The following is a 17,485-nucleotide window of genomic DNA, read 5'->3' as shown; positions in this document are numbered from 1 at the left end:
AACAGGACAATGGCAGATTTATTTACAATAGGACACAAGAATACATACATTAATTAAAAATTACAAAGAATACAGAGAAAACACTTTGGGGAAAGGAGAGGTATCAACACTGGCTGAACCTCTCCACTGAGGCATGGGGGGAGAAAAATGAACCAAAATCTCAGAGAAAGATCTTAAATCAGAACTAGTGGAGGACTCCACAACGCAGTTGGCTTGTGTATCCTATGCTCCCTTTTTCCATCCTTGATTTCTGGATGATTGAACTTTGGCATGATGGGTGGCTGAAGAAGTTACTGGGCAAGACTGTAAAGACTTAGCACTGAGGAGGAATCAATCCTTCTGGGAAGTCAGCTCCCCTGCAGGGAGCAAAGGCCATTACTAAGAGATACAGGTCCTTACGCAGGCCCAGTGGAGACTCTTAACAGTGACTTGAGTAAAAAACCAAAACCCTAAATCCTCAAGTGTGCATACGTCGGTGTTGGTAACAGGGAGGGCTTTTCACAGTTCTGGGCTGGAATGGCAGCCTCTGCCAGCTGACTATCTGGAGACCTTATTTCTTACTACAGGAAGCAGCAAAAGCTGAACTTTCATGGATCTCACTAAACTCTCCCCTGCAGCCCTGACTGAATCCAGCTAATCTGGGGATGGAGGGAGCCTTCGCTACAACGTGGAACCTTGTTTACTGGTAAACATCATTTAAGTGACCAAAATAAAACTTTAACCTCATTTAAAAACAACTTCCCATGTGCCGATTCAGGCATCAAGCCATGGAAAAAGAGCAGCCCTGTAGAAGAGTCCATATTGGCTATTCCAGGGATATTGGACCATTTTGCAGAGAAGAACAAAATACAGCTCATGGGGTGTACACTTTCTGTAGCCTGGAGGTAGAGAATCTAAAACAGGAGAAGAGAGCAGCAAGAGCAGCTGGAAAACAGGGCCGGTAGTGAGACAGCCCACTTCTAGCAATGGGAGAACTCGTCGGCGCCACTCTGTCTGTTCCCAGCCCCTTCTACATGGCTTACACACATCTCACAGCAGCTGAGGCCCAACACTGCATCAGATTCCTTGGCACTAAAGCAACTCCGTAGTGGATTTCTCTCCACAGGGCTCTACACAATCCCAGAGGAGTTCCTAGGAAGGAAGTCTACACTGTTTCCTCATGTGGCAGAAGCAAAACTATCACATCACAGAATAAACCCTTGTAGTTACCTCAAACATTCTTCCAGCTGCATTCTCTAGCACCAGCACAATCACGCTGCTTCCACAAGAACGTTTCATCCTGCTGCATCCGGTTGCATCTTCCAAAAGAGAGGAAATCCCACCCTCCCTAAAACCCTTCCAGTGGATGCATCCGAAGCGGCACACGCTGTCCAAGGCCAGAGGGAAGGAGAAGTGATGCAGAGGGTTATGGTTCTCACACTCTGTGTCAAATTGCACTTCCCAGGCTCCGGATGGCACCTCCATGGAACTGTAAACAAGCTGGAGCCAGGACTCATACAGCCAGAGCACACCACCATCATGCAGGGTGAGCCTTTAGGATCCTCTTTTTTTTGCCACAGTCAAGCTCTCTTCCATGCAGACAGGAAAGAAACCTGGCCTGACACTGGTCTGAAGAGTCTCCCTGAATCCTAGAGCACTCTAGGGGCTGGAAGAAAACATTTTCACAAGTGTTTCCACTGCCGTTTCAAATCCATTCATCATCATTAAAAAAAAAAAAAAAAAAAAAAAAAAAAGGAAAAAGGATGAATTAGCAAAGAAGGGTGTTTGCTTATACAGAGGGACATTTCTCTGCTAAAAAAACTCCCTCAAAACTGGAATAGGATAATAAAGTTAAAATGCAAGGTATCTACAGACCCTTCTTCCCCCCAGAAGTAGCCCAGAATCCATGTACACTGTGCCAAAAGTTACATTCCAAAACGAGGAGTTATTTATTTCTCTTGTCACTCTCCCACCGAGTTTTGTTTCCTTAAAAGAGTGGGGAGAAGATGCCCCCTTCACTCCCAAGAGGACACGCATACAAAGGTGTCTACTTTCTGCTGAATCTGTGCGTCTTCAGTCTATTTTCACTGCGGCATAGATCTTCCGGACAAACATGTAGGCTGCATAGAAGCCAATGGTTCCAGTGAGGAGCCAGAAGGACAAGACCATAAGGGCGGTGTAGCCAAAGTAGAGTAAGGATGGAATGAACTCAACAATATCCAGCTAAAACAGAAGAGGAGGAGGAGAAAATAAGTAAAACTGAATACAGGGTTAACAAGAGTTAGCTCCCCAACCCAGCCAATGCCTTCTACAAGAGCACATTCAGCAAAAAAGCAGAGGAAACCCTCTACTGAATCTATTTTAATTTGCTGAAAGACATTCCCTTCAAAGGAGGGTTAAGGAACATTACACTAACATTTACACTTGCAGCTGATCACTCCCCACAAGTGAACACAGACGGGGGCCTCATGTACTTACGATCTGCTCTCTCCTGTGTGAGGGATTATCAGCACAGTTGTCTGGTGAGCTGCCTTGTGCTGGCATGGGTTCAGACTAGGACTAGGCAGCCCTGCACTTTCCTTCTCCAAATCCAACAGTCTCCTCTAGAAAGGTGCTAGTTTTATACAACAGCGATAACAATACCTTGTTCACAAAGTAGAAGATGGCATAGATCAGCACATAGAAGGCAGATCCTCCAGACACCAGGAAGGTCCTCCACCACCAGCGGTAATCCTAATAGGGTAAAAAGCCTTAGCGTTATCCCACAGGCTTCCTTCTCCTGTGTCACCAGGGCCTCTTTGACACAGGTCTCCTGTGAACTTGGAGAGAGTCAAAGCATCACCTATTTTCCTTCAAAAGATAACCACAGTTTGGGGGTGGGGAACTATTTTGTTACAGTAGAAATAACTGAAGTGTTTCCAAACAAAGAGGATGAAGAGTTGACAGTGAAACAAAGCCAGGTCAGCATCATGGCACGTGCTGCAGAACATGGCTCAGCCTCTGGTCTTGCATTTCCCTTCATACACAGACGAAATGAAGCTGCTTCTTCAGCAAGAGAAGTCAGCTCAAAAGTATCCTGCCCAAAGCATAATTTCCAATATGAAAACCACACTCCTCAGCTGAGTAGATATTGAGTAGCTTCAACTCTCCTTAAAGTTGAAAGGCATTAAAGATGCTCGCACTGATGAAGCTGGACCACACTACATTTCTGCTGAGAAGCAGCCATACAGTGATCTGTGGTTTTCCAGGAGCAACTGTGAACTGTCAGCTGCTAAAACCACAGTAGAGGAAACCTCACCTCAGCACAAAGCTGGAAGTACACCATGACAATGCTGATCTGAGAGCACGATACCACCAGGATTATAAACACGAGGAAGAGAAAGCCGAAAAGGTAATAGAACTGGTTCTCCCAGATTGCCTGAAAAAAAGACACAACGTAACTTTGTCTCCATGCTACTGCAGCTAAACAGTGAATACGAGACTAACTTCTACTAGCTGACCCTAGGAAAAATAAGGGGCCCCTCGACCTCATACAGACAAAGCCTTAGACCAAGCACATTTCACAACGTGCCTCCAAAAGAATCAGGCTGCAAGGTGCCCAAAGATAGCTGTGAGGCAGCTTGTTCATATCCACCATCTCCCTATCCCTCTGCTCACTGTCCACAGAAAGGTGGAAAATGGGCAGTTGCTGGAAAGTCTCGGGAATATTTTAAGGCCAGCACCCTTCCCTAGGCATGATGTTAAAGTAAGCTTTTGTCTTTGCCACTGTCCCTCATATAATCCAAGACTGTTCTACAGACATCTCCAGGATCCTCAGCAAGAAAACAGACTGAAGAGGTCCATGGCCCAGTCTCTCCAAGGGCAACACTGAAAGGCCTCAAGGGGAGCGTTAGCCCCTTCAGTAAGGGCAGGAATATGACCACACTCCCAAGTGGATGCCCCCTCCCTTTCAAAGCCATATTGCCTTTGGCATGACAGGTGTCCTATTCAGGAGCAAAGTAGGTTTAATGCTTACACTGAAAATGAAGAACAATTCAATGAACATGGCTCCAAAAGGCAGAATACCAGCCATGAGAATCCTACAGAATGAAAAAAGAAAATCATTAGCAGCACAATATAACTGTCTAGCTATTAAAAGTCACCTGTAAGCACACAAAGGCACTCCTAGCAAAAGCTCTACAGCTTCAGATTACTGGAATAAATTTCATACAACAAACAACACAGCTGCTCCTATCTTTTAGTGCATACCACTTCTGTATGCATCACAGAGTCATACCACATTAAGCTTGTCAAGATTAAGTCTGTAATATTGCATTCTTCGTGAGGAATCCACCTGCAATTTGTCTGTGTCCAGACACTAGCAGAAAGGTGATATTCAGCAGCCTAGAGAGACTGAGGTGGGGGGAGGGTCTTAACTCACCATATTTCCTAGACACTGATCACTCACCCGACAAATTTATTCATATACCACCTCTGCTCCGGGATCTGCCTTGGAATCTGATTGGTCCGTACAGGATTGTCATATGGCTGTTTGCGAAATCCAAAGTAGTAACCCAGGTAGACCAAGGGCAAGGAGATCCCAAACCACATGCACAGCAAGGCCACCATAGTTGGGAAAGGCACCTGGAACCACACCAAGTGTCACAAGTGAGGCTTCCAGCAGGTTCCCTCACCCTGGAGGCTGAAGTCACTGGCCAGACCAACTTTCCAGCTAACCATTGCGCTGGCACCCACGTTCAGAAAGTTGTCGGGAAGCTAAGTAACTCCCTGACGCTCCAGTCGCCCTCCTCCCCTCTCTAGCACACTTGCTGGATAAAGGGGGTACCTACCGCTCCAGAGGAGTGTTTCCCCCAGATGAAACAGTTCAGGACAAAGCAGATGCCAAAGACTACGCCCGGATACAGAGTAGCTGTCTGCAAGAGCAAACACAAGTTAAGAGAAAACATGAGACTTATGAACCAGATGTTTCTTTTTAATGAATCCATTGCTGGGATGAAGCACACATGGAAGAAGCATCCCTTTTCCCTCCTCTGTTTATTAGTGCTGTAAGACTGTGAAGTACAGGGAAAAGATCCTAGACAACCCTCTCACTTTACTATCATACATGCTCTTGTGTCTTCCTGTAAAGCTACAAGGCCTCGATCCACACCAAACCTCTATGACACAGCCAGGCTGCACCCACCTATGCAGAAACATACTTGGAGCTCATCCACATATTTCACCCATCCGCAGACCCGGCTAAGCAGCACAGCACGCCAGAAGACTTACACAAAAGGCTCCCTTCTTCCATCTGTGTCCTTTCAGAGTCCGGTATAAGCGGCCAGCAAAGAATCCACCAAAAACCCTGGATAAAAACAGGCCAAGACAAAGTTAGTTTCCATTCCCTGGGAGAAAACAGTATTGCAGCAGGAAGCAGTGGACACACCTACCCCATGAACATGAAGAGAAAGCAGGCAGTAGTCATCAGGGCACCCCGGCTAGAAGGCGACAGCATCCCCAGCATAGCAACAACTGCAGAAGGTAAGAAAAAAAAACAAAAACAAAAAAAAAACAAGGAAAGAACAGTAGCTCCGATGTACATGTGCTAGTCAGCATCTGGAGGCCAGCAGCCCTCTTCCACATGACAGATTGCAGCTGCCTGGAATCACTCTGCCTCCTGCACAGATCTCATTTCCCCTGCAGCATAATGTATCTACAGCCTCCAGCACCAGCCAGAGAGAAAGCCACAGCTTTGATCTCAAGCTACAGAACACGCTTTAGCCTCATTTTTCCAGAGAATTGAGCAGGTGCAGCTCAGAAGGCAAAGCACACCTATGCAAGTCCCTCAGCCCACTACCACCCAGTGTTCCCACAATATCCTTGTCCTCACAACTTGATAAAAGACAATACAAACACAGAAAATAAGGCCTTCATTTAGGAAACGGTATATAGAAACTTGGAAGTGCTGAGCACAGGCCTGCAGCCTAGATCAACCTTGCAACAGGAAGCAGGCCTTATCTGGCTTAGCTTGAGCAAAGGTGAGCATATGCTGAAGGCAACGGGAGCTACATGCCCCTGAGAGCATTGTTCCTTCTCTTGTTACAACCACCCCAACTCAACGTGTGCCACTCACAGATGACAATCAGGATCATACAAAAGAGCTGAATCCCAGAACCCAGGAGAGAGCTGAGGATCATAGGATACTGCGGAGGCCTGAAGACATCTCCATGCACAAGTTTCCAACCAGATTCTTCCATGGTATCTTCCTGTAGCAACAACAGGAAAAAAAAGGTACTTAGATGCAGTCTGACAGTGGAAACAAATGTCCCACCACAGCCAGCCTAAGAGGTGAATTTCCCTGTAACCAGGTCTTTTAAAGAATTACATCACCCTAGTTAGGAAACCTCTTTCCTCCTAGGCTTTAAGTTGAGGGTCTATAACAATCAGTTTAGGCCTGGCTTACCAACGCCAAGGCACTCATCTACAGAAGTGTCAGCAGTCATTACTTAGGTCTGAAAACATCCAAACTGGTGATCTGCCATTGTACGCAGAGAGCCAAAGGTGTCACGACAGTGCATTACAGAACTGCCCCTCCCATCTTCAGGGCTAGCAGCAAAACTGGGGAAAGGGAAGAGAAAGTACATCCAGTTTCTTCAAACTGGATCCCTCCTCATTTGCGCTTCCCTCCCTCTCTGATCCCAGCCCCAAGAGTGAACACATCATACAATGTCATCTTCCTTGTTGTAGTTGGCAATGTCCTTCCGGAGAGTGCGGATGATGATCATGCTGAGAATACCTGAAAACACACAAACTGCATTTGGCTCAGAGGCTCCCAGACGGCCCTACTGCTCTCACTCTGTGCAACTACATGGCTTGCACCAAAATACGTAGTTCTGGCTAGTAGAGGCAGCCTTGAGCATTAATCATCTCTCCTAGCCTTCAGCAAAGACAGGAGCAAAACTCTAAGGGGTAGGGAAGGCAGCATTCCCGTATGAACAGGGTACTGTGACCTTCCTGTTTATTCTTCTTAAACGTGGACATGCAAGATATGCGTTAATCACATTAACGATTCTACCCCTCACCCAGGTGCCCCAATCAGAGAGCAGAAGTGAGTAACAGTCTGACCCTGCAGCGTGCTACCTGAACTGGAAAGTTTTACATGTGCTACTGCTTGTTTCCTGCCCCTTCTGACAATTCAGATCTGGCCACATCCTCCTCAGGCTACCTGCAGCTGAGGCTTAAAGCAAACTCCCTGCAGACAAATGGGAAAGCCGCCTTCATCCCAAACACCACTCACCTGAGAGGAAAAAGACGACCACAACCGAATTAATGATGGAGAACCAATGAATCTGCACATCGCTCATGGTCAGGTAGGTGTCCCAGCGGGAAGCCCATTTAATGTCGCTTTCCTGAAGGAACAACACGACATGACCAGAAGCCCTTCTGACACCCCAGAAACTATCACAGCCCCATGTCGTCTTATGCCAGACCATTCCCAACGCCTTCCACAACACCTCTGTGATACAGGCGCTCTGAGAACTAACTGCCGGCCAGTCAACGCCAGTTAGGGGTAGCTAGTTGCCTGCCAGCTTCCCGCCGTCCCCTCACCTCCCAATGGACAGAGTAGGTGAAGAGCATCTGATTCTCTTTTGAAGGATCAATTTCCTGAGGGGCAGAGCCTGTAGCTTCAGGCAGGGTGCACATACCCTTCTCATCAGCCTTCAAGTCTACAAGAGAAAACATGGCACACGCTAGGTCAGCGCCTCCCTTTGAGGCACGAGCTCTCCCACTGACCATCCCGGCCCCAAGTACAAGTCACCGTGCTGCATTTATTCCAAATACTGCAGGGAAGCACCCGTTCCTTTCTCAGCTGCTTTGCAGTTTCCAAGGCTATTCTTCCAATCAGGAATGGAGCAGCACTAACGAACCTTTAAGGAACGCTATGTGTGAGCCTCTCCTTAGCAGGAAGGATAAAAGCTAGAGGCTCTGAAGACAAGGATCTAGATCAAGGAACAAATCCTCTATTTCACATGAGATGCTGAGAAATAAGTCCTCTCCAGCAGGGCCTGCTGCTGCCGCTAGAGGAGTTGCATGGGGCGATACATGATACAGGCAACTTCCCCCTTTGAGATTCCTGTTTCACACTGGGCTCACTGAAGTAGGAAGATTAAACTCGTAACTTAAATTTAAGTTCTAATCCCTCTAGAACAGCTCCAAATATTTTGTGGGTCTCTGGACTGGCATGCATGCCGTTCTGTCCCAGTGGGGGGGGATCTGGGCCACAATGAAAGCTAGATGCCATGCATACTACATATCAGATGACACAGTACAAAAAAGCCCAAATCTCTTCAAATTGATTAATTTTTCATGTGCTGCATTTTAAGATATATCCCTATTTTTGATATTTCCTTACTAATAAATGGCTATATTGTTCTTCTAATTCAGACTCCCTCATTTCTGTGCCATGAGATCTACAATGGAAGCAACAATTACCACCCTGATGTGTTAGTGGTGTTCAACTCCCAGCCCTTCAAGAGACTCTCCTCCCCGACTCCCTTGCCTAAACATCTCTCACCTTCCAGTTTAATACTTTGAGGTATCACTTCAAAGCGCACAACCCTGTAGGTGGGCTCCTGGTTCTCTTCCACATCCTCTCTGTGGTAGTAAAGGATGAAGGAGAGGTGGTTGTGCAGGTAGAACTAAAACGGATTGACATTAAATGAAAGTGTTAGCATCCCAAGGGAAGAACAGGCAATGTTTAGAAGCAACAACTGGAGAAAGCAGTTTCAATGCTGGAAACTGAAGACTCCAACTGCTCCAGATAGGTTGTGCTACAGAGCAAGACCAGGCTCTCTAACGCTTTCCAATGCTAAAGAAACAAAAGGAGAGAACATAGCTGTTGAAAAGGTGACATCTCAACCACTCCAAGCATCAGCAACATTTGAGTCCATTTCTGGCCAGGAGAATACCAATATATCAAGACACATCTCAACCATGCATTCAATGGAGACTTCAGTGGCAGCAAAATCATAGCTACGGAGGTGCTTCCAACCCCATTCTACAACCTTAAGTTTCCTTCCTGCCTTTTCCACCAGATAAACAAACATTACGCAGATTCTGTGGGGGCTCTCAGCTGTTTTAAGCTTGCACTTTCAAAAGGCTTTTATATATATATCACCTATCACACAAACAAAGTACAGCAACTCTAAACAAGCACATTAAGCTCTTTTATCCATAAAAACTTAGCCTCAAGTGATCAGAGCCATGCATGCAGCTGAACACTTGAGTACCCTAAAAAGATGCATCTGTTAAGTCAAACTACTAATCTTTAGGGCACACAATCACAGAAAACATTTGCAGGAATAGGCATGCTAAATTTTCATTTGCAAATTTAAGCATCTTCCCCAAGATATGTACAAGCAGAAAGATGTTCCATTTTGTATGATTTGCCAGCCCCTTTATTTTCTTCCTAATATCACATACCTTTTTCTCCCCTAAGTATATTTATTTCTTTCATGCATAAGCAACTGCACTGTACTGGAGGAAATCAAATTCCTACCTTCTGAATTGAATCAAAGTTCCAGTCACATCCCAGACAGTTTCATGTAAAAATTAAACACTTGACAATTCTCCTCCCCCCCCGAAAAGAGCACCATGATTGCTAAAGACTAGCCAGCCTTCGGGGCACCTCTGGGAAGTACATTGCCCCTGTTCTGCTGAAGGGGAACCACTGCACGAGGTTGTCCAACATCAGGGGGCAAGCCAGTGCTAGAACTCCTGGTCATCCCTCCAGTATTTCAGCACCCACTCTCCCTCTTCCAGTACAAGATCTATCCCTCATTTCCACTCTTACATCCACTCTTTATAAAACTCTTTGGTTGCATTCCCAAGCAACCTGATGCTCTTTGGTAACTTCTAACATCTTCTGACAGACACTCAGAGCTCCTCTAGGCACCCCTTAGACAGCATCTGGATTCTCTACCTTGTTACCGTCCATAAACCCAAGCCTGTATCCATGCTCGAACTGCACATCCTTCTCCTTCTTCTTTTCCTCTTCCTCACGATTTGAATAAAACTCCAGCCGTGTTGCCACAGGGAGGTTATCAGCAATGCTGAAAGCACAGATTTCAGATCAAATTTGTCCACTACACAGAATCCCCACTGACACAAACCCGTGCTTGAGATGACTCACAGATGGACATAGTAATCTTCCCTGATTCGCTCAGCAATCAGCTTGCTCTGCTCCACTGTCAGAGTGACTGGCTTATTAGGAAAGTTGCACAGAACCTCACATTTCTTCTCCACACTCATGGAAACCTGGAAAGGTGTATTTACAATGCGATCTCCCCGGAGAACCTCACCTGGAAAACAGGAAAATAAGGGCAGGGTTGAGGGCTGCTAGGCTTCTTGCCACTCATCCTGCCACAGGGTTTGCAGTGCTCTGTATGACTAAAACACTGAGAGCAAGTCCCCTGTGTTACTATGGATGCCAGCTGTGTGGAAAAAACTGAAGGATATTTTGGTTACGTCATTTGTCTGACATACCAAGTGCTGCTTAGGAAATTGGTCACAGGTCCTCCTTTTTGAAAGGTACTTCCACATTCTGACATATGGATATTGTAGTTCACAAACAGCCAGCGTATAACAAATTAGAGAGTGCAGGCTCTCCTCAAACAGGTGACATTTACAATTGCTTCTCCTCCTGTAAACATACCCTTACATAGCTTATAAGTGGCAGCCTGTTAACTGATGGGGAGCATGCTGTTCAACGGATACGCACCTAGATTCTCAGCCTTGTACGTTATCTTGGTGGGCTGACAGAAAGGCAGTGAGTAGTATTCGTATGGTAGCTGGGTTCGGGAACTGGTGAGCTTCACAGCCTGGAGAAAAAAAAAAAATTATCTACGTGAACGAGCTCAGATGATTTCATACTCTCTCTACATCAGCTAGAAGCTGAAGCTCACACAGAACATCTTCCATAAAGCTCACTTATGGGAGCTGCAAGAAAGGAGACAGACTATCCTGGGAGAGCTCCTGCTTTCTTCACTTTTGCACAATTTCTAGTTGTACATTCTCTACACTGTGATTTGGTAGCAATTCTTTTATTAACAAAGAAACACCTGTAGAAAGGCATGGTGAGTTGGTTTCACAAATTTATGACCCAGTGAAGCCCTGCAAAACAACAAAGTGCCTGAGACAGATTCAAGAGCCTCATTCCACGTAAGACTGCAGTTATTGCCAAAAAAAATCCAAGTCACACTGGACCTAGAGGTCTGACCTCTACTAATATGGAAAATTGAGCAACTTTTATCTCTGGAAAGAAAGCCAGAGAACCATCAGATTGGAAAACAATGGAGAGCGACAAAACCCAAACATTTCAGGAGAGTACCCACAAATCACACGGCACAAGAGAAGTGCCGAGACACACCACATACAGCCTAGGCCACAGTTGCTCAAAAAAGCAAGAGCATTTTGTTACACAGCCAAGCTCATTTATTGGAAGAGTGCTGGCAAATTTGCCAACTTGTCTCATCACTGGAGAAAATATTTGGCTCGTGAAATCCCTTTGAGAACAGCCATTTCAATACCCCTTCCCCAGGGAACCTTACTGTAGCCACAGGCCAGTCTCATTTGCTTAAAAATAGCTTAGGTCTGGCAGCCTGTGGCCAGAGAGCAAATTGTGTTGTGCTTCATGCGGGAGAAGGCAACCTCAGCATCCCCAAGGGTGCCGACTGTGCTGAGACAGAGGCCACATCTTTAGAAAAACAAATGAAAAGGGCTATAAATTGCTGATGTCTGGAAACAAAGCCTGGCTTCCTCCTGTACTGGATGAGCAGTTCCATCATTCGCTACCAGCAATATTGTACAGGAACAGCTTTTCAGCAGCCTGGGCTGTAAGATCTATGATGCTGAAGGGCAAATGCCTGCACTTGGAAGGGGCTTATCGTGGATTTCACATGACTTGAAGACAGAACACATGGAAACCGGGTAGAAGAGAAAATGGTAATGGTCCGATTCAAACCATTACTCTGGCCTACCATCTAGAGACTCAGTCTCTATAAACACTTTAAGAGGCAGTACAATACCAGGGAAAATCTCTCACTAAATTCACTTCAAAACTAGAGTGGGAAAAAGGCAGCTGTTTTGCAAAGTATAGCAACACCTTGGGGACTTGGTGTAACTGCTAAAGGAATTAGGAAGAAATAGGAAGCAAGAAAGAGAGTTGGGTTGGGAATAGTAGGGTGAAGTGATGGCAGTAACCACTGGAGGGCTGCTTTCTCCCAACACAAAAGTTATGAAAAGAAAATATCTGCCCCAGAATTTTAATAACAGGATCCCAAAGTTTGACTTGACAAACCCACTTAGCTGCTACGATATAAACAAGAAAAAAAAAAAAAAGAAGAATCCAAACTAGCAGCTCCTTCTAAGTTCACCCTACCTTAATTTCCACAGGATCATTCCGGTGGAAGTTGATAGGAGCCACACCAGGTACGTAGAAAGAGTCTGTACCATGAAGCAGTGAGAGCAAAACCAGCAAATATCTTAGCCTTTCCTACAGAAACCAAAAGAGGTATTAAATTACAAGACAGTAGATACAAACATCAGAACAACATTAGAGATGGGCAGCAACAAAAAGTATTCATCCGAGACGTCGTAAAGGTGGTGTGTTCAAGCAACTAAACACAGCTGACAGGTAACTTTGTGTTGTGACTCTCATCAAGCCAGTTTCCATTTTCTGTGCGTTTCTTCATCTGTAATTAGGAAAACTTTGCCCTTGCTCAAACATGCAAAAGATGTGCTTGATATCTGTAACTTGCTTCATTTATCAGGCCCTCATCTGACTTTTCTACTCCCATCCATCCAGTACCCTTGGGAAGAACAGAACTCCATGGATTGCTGGAGAACAGGGCATTAACCTCGGCACTAGGTTTCCGCCAGCTATGCGCTTCAGGAGTTCCCCCCGGCAGCTCATGAGCTGATGTTTACACACACATCTTCAGCGAAGCAGTTGGCATGGGGTATGGTCTGACACTGCAGCTGAGCCAACCTAACAGCTCGTTGCATCCCAAGGGGTTGGTCACTTTTCCTCTCCTTCCTAGTCCATATCCCTCTTTCCCCTACCCTGTGGGGCACAATTTTAGCTCAGCATGGCAAAAAAAAGTCACCCCCTTTTCAGGGAGTGGGGAGAGGGGTCAAGTCAGGAAGCTGAATCAGATCAGCATGGGATCCGGCAAGAACCAGACGCAGTATAACAAGTGTGGCAACAAACCCTTTAATCGACTTTGCTACTTCATTAAACTGTACCATTATCCCAATCAACCCTATACAGCTCATACGAGAGCAGTAAGGCTCTAAAATAAAAAACGAGCTTTAAAGGACATTAGATAGCAGCAGGATGGCTGGATTAGAATATCAATTCCAGTATAATCTCACTGCACCACTAGCTTCAGCCCATCCTGAAGTCAGCGTAATGCAGTATTTAACTCGGGCTGGAAAACTACACAAGACCTGGAGTCTGGTTTGGGACAGCTTTTCAGCTAACGTTGGAGTGATGATAAAACCAATTGTTGCCTTCCTCTGCCCCTCCTCAATAGGGCAAGCAAAGCAAAGCAAAGCAAAGCAAAGCAAGCTTCGATGACCTACTGCCCTTACACCCATGAGCAGAAGCACCGGCAGTCAGGAAACGGGGAGCTAGACACAGAAGGGACAAGAGAGAGGAAGCAGACTGACCAAGCAAGACTGGCTTGGGGTAAAACGAGCCACCAGATTATTGCCTGGTCTGGCTCAGCAGGGCACAGGGTTCGGTGTCTGCCTCTCCCACCAACTAATGCCATTTGGGCAGGCCGCAGGGGAATTTAACAGAAGTCCAGCCCTTTCCAGCAAAAGTCAGTCACCACACACAGTCATAGAGGAAAAAAGTGACCTTCAGGCTCCCAGCAGCCCACACACCTCAAGCATCGCAAGGCGAGACAGAGCCCATCCCACACTGCAAGTCCAGCCACAGCCGCAGCCCTGGCGGCAGGGACCTACGGGGGAGGCAGGATCCGGGACCCCAGAGAGCTGGGCTGGCAGGAGCTCTTAGCGCTGACAGTTTCCCAGCACATTCGCCCTGCCAGCAGGACAGCTCACTCTGACCGTAGGAGGCAGGTTACTACAGCGGTACAATCGCAGCTTCCTTCTCCATGTGCCAGTGGAGTACCCCGGAGTAAGTCAGCATACAGGCAATGCAAGAGGAAACATTACATACCCTGAAATTTGTAAACCAGATACAGATAAAAAGCAGCTCTGTTAGGAGACTCTTTATCAGTGGAGGGGAAAAAAAGATAACCTGAGTTTATTGCCCCCACATCCCCTTCCCATCACAGCCTTCCTCTCTCTGCGACTAGCACGGTAAGTCTGGCCCAGACTCCAGTGAAAGTCAATAGAGCATCCAGAAATAGTGGCATTAAGCAGGATGGATAAAGAGCTGCCAATAAACTTTGGCTTTTTAACCTAAAATGTATTTGACATGTGAAGACTAGGAACCTGCCTAAAATGTCTTAATACTAAATTATCAGATACATCTTTTCTGCTTACAAGGCAGGTCTCTAGATCTATTCCAAGTACTGCTTAATGTAATTACAGCAGGCAAAAAGCTCATTTGGAAAGTAACTGGAAAGTGTAAATACAGAATGAAACTAAAATATTTTTTAAATCTTAAATCACTTGAACTTAAATACTGATCCAGCATAAACAATGTGTTTTTTGTTTTCTGCACTTACACACTGAGTTTTTCCTTCTCTGCTCTTGTAAAAGAATGTTTATGGTTCTCTCTTGGACTAATTATGAAAAGGTCTCTCGGGCAGGTGGAGCACTGTAAGGACACAGGGCTCCTTTCCTGCAGCGTGCCCTGCAGCTGTCAGCTACCCGCAGCAATTATCTCACTTCATTCATCAATGCAGTGCCAGAAATACCCAACATAACATTACTTAACAAAAAGCAAAGCCAACGGACACAGGTGCAGTCCCTGCCCTGAAGAGCTTGCAAGAGAACAAAATAAAGACAGAACTTTGGAACGAGCTCAGGAGACAGGCGAGCACGCAGAAGATGAAGTTTCTGATGATACCTTTGGCAGAAGACAGGCTCTTTGCATGCAGATGACGACTCAAGGAGCACTAGGCAACAGAAAAGAGCAGAGGGGCACTACAGAAAGCATCGCCAGGAAACAAATATTTGTTATCAAGAAATGGGAACACAGCTACACAACAGGTGGAGGTGAGCTTTGAAAGGGAAATTTGAAGGGATTTTCCAAACCAGGTTCTCAACCAGCCAGTTGCTGGACCAACTGCTCGACAGAGCACGTTCGGGGTAAAGCCAGGGGCCTTTGGTGTTGGGATCTTTCACATTTACAGATGCACTTCATTTTCTCCAAATGAAGAAAGAAGCTAAGCGGTGCCAACACAGACACATGCCAGAACATCTGCATAACTCGTGGGCTATCATCTCATTTGTGAGATGCCTTTGGGCTAGTTTGTCTTCTACACACGATCCAAGGTTGCAGGACTGAGCTTTACCTGAGTGCAGCACTCTGGGGCGGCACTGACTCCCAGAACACATGGGACTGTGCCTTTGCACCCCTTACCAGCATTACACATCTCAAAACACACCAGAAAAATCCCTCAGATGACAATCTCATATCTAAGGTGCCAGGAAACTGTACACTGAAGCAACAAGCAGCAAGACAAGCATACGCAACTCCGAACACGCAAAAACCTGTACATGGACAAAAATATTCCGGGTTGACTAAACCTTTTTGTTCTGCTACATGCGTGCACACGCACTTGCAAATGACTCTTTTAGCAAGAGAAGCACCTAGAGAAGCACAATTAACAAAAAGCCACCGCAAGCTTCTCCCTGCAGCACTGCCAACACGCTTTAACATGACCCAGAGGGACCACCTCCGGGCCCGCTCAGGCCCAAGGCATCCCAGCTCAGGACACAAGCAAACACGTTCCAGGGACCGATCATGGGAAGGAGCCTTCAGACAGCAGTGTTTTAAGTGTTCTCTGAACATTTTAATAGGGCTGGTGCTGAATTTAAGTCTGACTGTTTCAAAATATACTTATAAGCTTAGGAAGACAATATAATATTTACTCAAAGGGAGGGAAAGGAAGCAGGAAAATAAGCAACGATGAGAAGTACCATCCAAAGGGGGATTCCTCATTTCTTTTCTGCAGAGAAGGGAAAGATGTAGATCAAACAGCAATATCAAAACTTTCTTGCTTCAAAGGCACTTTGGAAGAAAAGTAGGGAAAATACAAGCTACATGCAGCAGTTTATCCAGCCAGATTCACAAAGATCTGACACCTTATTCCAGTTATCAAGTCTTTTTAATGAGCTGTCAGAAAGGGAAGGAAGGCATAATCCTAGAACTTGGGTGAGGAAACAAAAATCCTTCTATAACAGAGCAAACCAAAGCTTTCCTGTGTATAATATTTATTCTGTCATCAGGCACATTAGCAGGACATCTATGATGTTAGTGGCACCGGCTCTTCACCCCTATCTGAGCTGCCAGCCTGACCCCCCTCTTCCCCCCCCCCCCCGCCTTTTTTAAGGGCTCCTTCATTAGATATTCTTAACAACGATGTGGACAAGCTCATCTTTATTGCATTTCTGACCAGCTCATGCTTTCACTCAGAAAAGTCACTGAAAGCCTTAAGAAAGGAGACAAGCGCTGCATTCACGATGGTTGCAGAGAGCTCCTCTGACACCAGCAGAGCTGCTCGCAGGCCCCTCTTCCCTGCGCAGAGGGGAAGGCTAGGAGGAGACTCCCAGTAGAACCGTCCTCGGCCCCCAAAACAAGCTGAGAGAAAGTAAATGAACGGTGCCACTCTTGCAATTTCCCTCTGACTTTCCGCCAGCCTTTGCGCCACTGCCGTCACCCCGCGTTCGCCGCCCGGGCCAACGGAGCACTTCGCAAACCAACGCGCCTCGTTTATTTATGCGGTTTTTCTTACAGCTCATCACGAGGAAAAGCCGCTTTCCCCGCGCCAAGGGGCAACCGGGCCGCGACGGCCGCTTCCCTCGCGCCTGCAAGGCGGCGCGGGCGCCCCCGCCGCGGCGGGACCCCTCTGCGGCCCCGGCTGCTCCGCGGCGGCGAGGCCCGGCGGCGCAGCGGCCTCCCGGGGCCCTGCCCGCCGCAGGCTCCGGCGGGCGACGCGCCCCGCTTCCCCCGGCCGCGGCTCGGGGCGGGCCCCGGGGGCCCCGCGGCCTCCGCCGGCCCTGCCCGCGGCATCGCGGCGGCGGCGCGGAGGGTCCCGAGGGCCGGGCCCAGCGCCCCCCTCACGGCGGCCGGGCCGAGGGGGCGGAGCGGGGCTCCGCGGGCGGCCGGGCCCCGCGCGGGCCGCCGCACTCACCATCGCCGCCGATGCCGCCATCTTGCATCCACGTGTCGCGGCCGACGTCAGCGGAAGTGGGCGCCGGTTGGCTGCGGACGTTTATCGCCATGGCGACAGCGGCCGCGGGGGCGGGGGGCGCCGCGCCGCTA

At 47.2% G+C, this 17,485-nt stretch overlaps 1 protein-coding gene across 1 annotated transcript; it reads right to left on the bottom strand.

Moving 5' to 3' along the window:
• On the bottom strand, window positions 1–17,440 carry TM9SF4 (transmembrane 9 superfamily member 4). Its single transcript, XM_064521711.1, has 18 exons — window positions 17,355–17,440; window positions 12,398–12,511; window positions 10,739–10,838; window positions 10,151–10,319; window positions 9,941–10,070; window positions 8,534–8,657; window positions 7,567–7,685; window positions 7,256–7,367; window positions 6,684–6,754; window positions 6,092–6,224; window positions 5,409–5,490; window positions 5,248–5,323; window positions 4,809–4,892; window positions 4,427–4,602; window positions 3,995–4,058; window positions 3,278–3,397; window positions 2,623–2,712; window positions 1–2,202 (listed from the first exon to the last, which is right to left on the bottom strand). Exons 1-18 carry the CDS (start codon window positions 17,373–17,375, stop codon window positions 2,053–2,055), a joined length of 1,935 nt encoding a protein of 644 aa, XP_064377781.1. The 5' UTR covers window positions 17,376–17,440; the 3' UTR covers window positions 1–2,052.
• Between the last annotated feature and the right edge of the window lie 45 nt (window positions 17,441–17,485).

Source organism: Dromaius novaehollandiae, chromosome 16 (genome assembly GCF_036370855.1).
Source record: "Dromaius novaehollandiae isolate bDroNov1 chromosome 16, bDroNov1.hap1, whole genome shotgun sequence".
NCBI lineage: Eukaryota > Metazoa > Chordata > Aves > Casuariiformes > Dromaiidae > Dromaius > Dromaius novaehollandiae.
Note: the sequence above shows the minus strand (reverse complement) of the source record. Positions and strands in the feature narration are given on the sequence as shown.